This window comes from Eriocheir sinensis, chromosome 42, assembly GCF_024679095.1.
Source record: "Eriocheir sinensis breed Jianghai 21 chromosome 42, ASM2467909v1, whole genome shotgun sequence".
In the NCBI taxonomy this organism is placed as follows: domain Eukaryota; kingdom Metazoa; phylum Arthropoda; class Malacostraca; order Decapoda; family Varunidae; genus Eriocheir; species Eriocheir sinensis.
Window position 1 is genome coordinate 12,239,310 of NC_066550.1, and position 1,333 is coordinate 12,240,642.

Genomic DNA, 1,333 nt, shown 5'->3' on the forward strand with positions numbered 1-1,333 from the left:
ACCACTTTTAACTACCCCCACGTCAACCACCACCATTGCCTTCCTTTTTTTTCCCATTTCTGACACCCACCATCACCGCCTCCTTTTCTCTTCGTCAGGTGTGGCTGGAGGAGCACTTGCTGGAGGGCATGATAGCGCGTTCTGTGGCTCAGGTCATCTACATCGTCTCCTTCGGCTTCGGGAGGGTCAGCTGGACGATTGGGTTGGCGGTGTATGGCTTCAACCTGCCATGTCTCTATGTGATCCTAGACTTCGTCCATTTCTTGCCGCCCGAGAAGGTGGCTTTCACTCTTAACTCGTTTGCTCTGATGATGACGGCTTGGAGGGCTCTAGACAGGTAAGAGGGACAGGTGATATATTTTGAACTAGATCAGGCGTTTTTTTTTAGCAATAGGAGGCAAAGAGTGCAAATCAATGGCAAAAAATCGGACTGGATCTGTGTCACGAGTAGAGTTCCACAGGAGTCGGTATTGGGTCCACTGGTGTTCGTCTGTTATACCAGTGATTTAGAAACAGGAATTAGTAGCGACGTCAGCAATTTCGCGGATGACACAAAGTTCGGCAAAGTAATTGAGTCGGATTAGGACGGATTAGGACTGCTGAGAGGGCTGAACACCAAGAAGGCGACCGGCCCCGATGACATCAGCCGGCACCTACTGAAGGCGACCGGCCCCGATGACATCAGCCCGCACCTACTGAAGGAATGTGCCCACGAGCTGGCTGCTCCTCTGTGGTGATGAACTAGACAGATTGTAAAATTGGGCGAGGAAGTGGCAGATGAAATTCAATGTCGGAAAATGCAGTATTATGAGTGCTGGCAGAAATAACTCTTCACATATTTATTCCTTAAATGACACTTCCCTGAGCAGGTCTAGGTGTGAGAAGGATTTAGGGGTCTTAGCGAGCTCTGATCTCCGTCCAAGGGCACAATGCATTCAAGCTAGATATCGTGAAAACAGGGTACTGGGATACATTTCAAGGAGAGTAAGCAACAGAAGCGCCGAAGTCATCCTGAAGCTATATTTATCATTACTTAGATCTCATCTTCATTATGCAGTACAGTTCCGGTTACCTTGCTATAGAATGAATATAAAAATTTAGCTGTTTTTTTTATTTCTATCATATTCTTTATCTTTATTCTCATCTTTCATCGCTTCTTCTCAACCCCTTCTTCGGTCCATCTTTTTTCACTTACTCTTATCATTATTCCCATATTTTATCTTATTATATTTCTTTAATCTCTTCTTTTATCTTGTCTTCTTCCTCTCTTCTTTCTTTCATCTTTATTTCCTCATGTATCTTAAGTCATCATCTTTGCTTTCATGTCTTGTTT

At 44.6% G+C, this 1,333-nt stretch overlaps 1 protein-coding gene across 1 annotated transcript in view; it reads left to right on the forward strand.

The window, feature by feature from the left end:
- LOC127010243 (uncharacterized) overlaps positions 1–337 on the forward strand; it is a gene marked incomplete at its 3' end in the record, with an annotated part of 1,965 nt that extends 1,628 nt beyond the window's left edge. The window contains 1 exon segment of the mRNA XM_050884116.1: positions 99–337. Within this exon segment, the coding sequence (XP_050740073.1) occupies positions 99–337 (239 nt within the window).
- Positions 338–1,333: the final 996 nt, after the last annotated feature.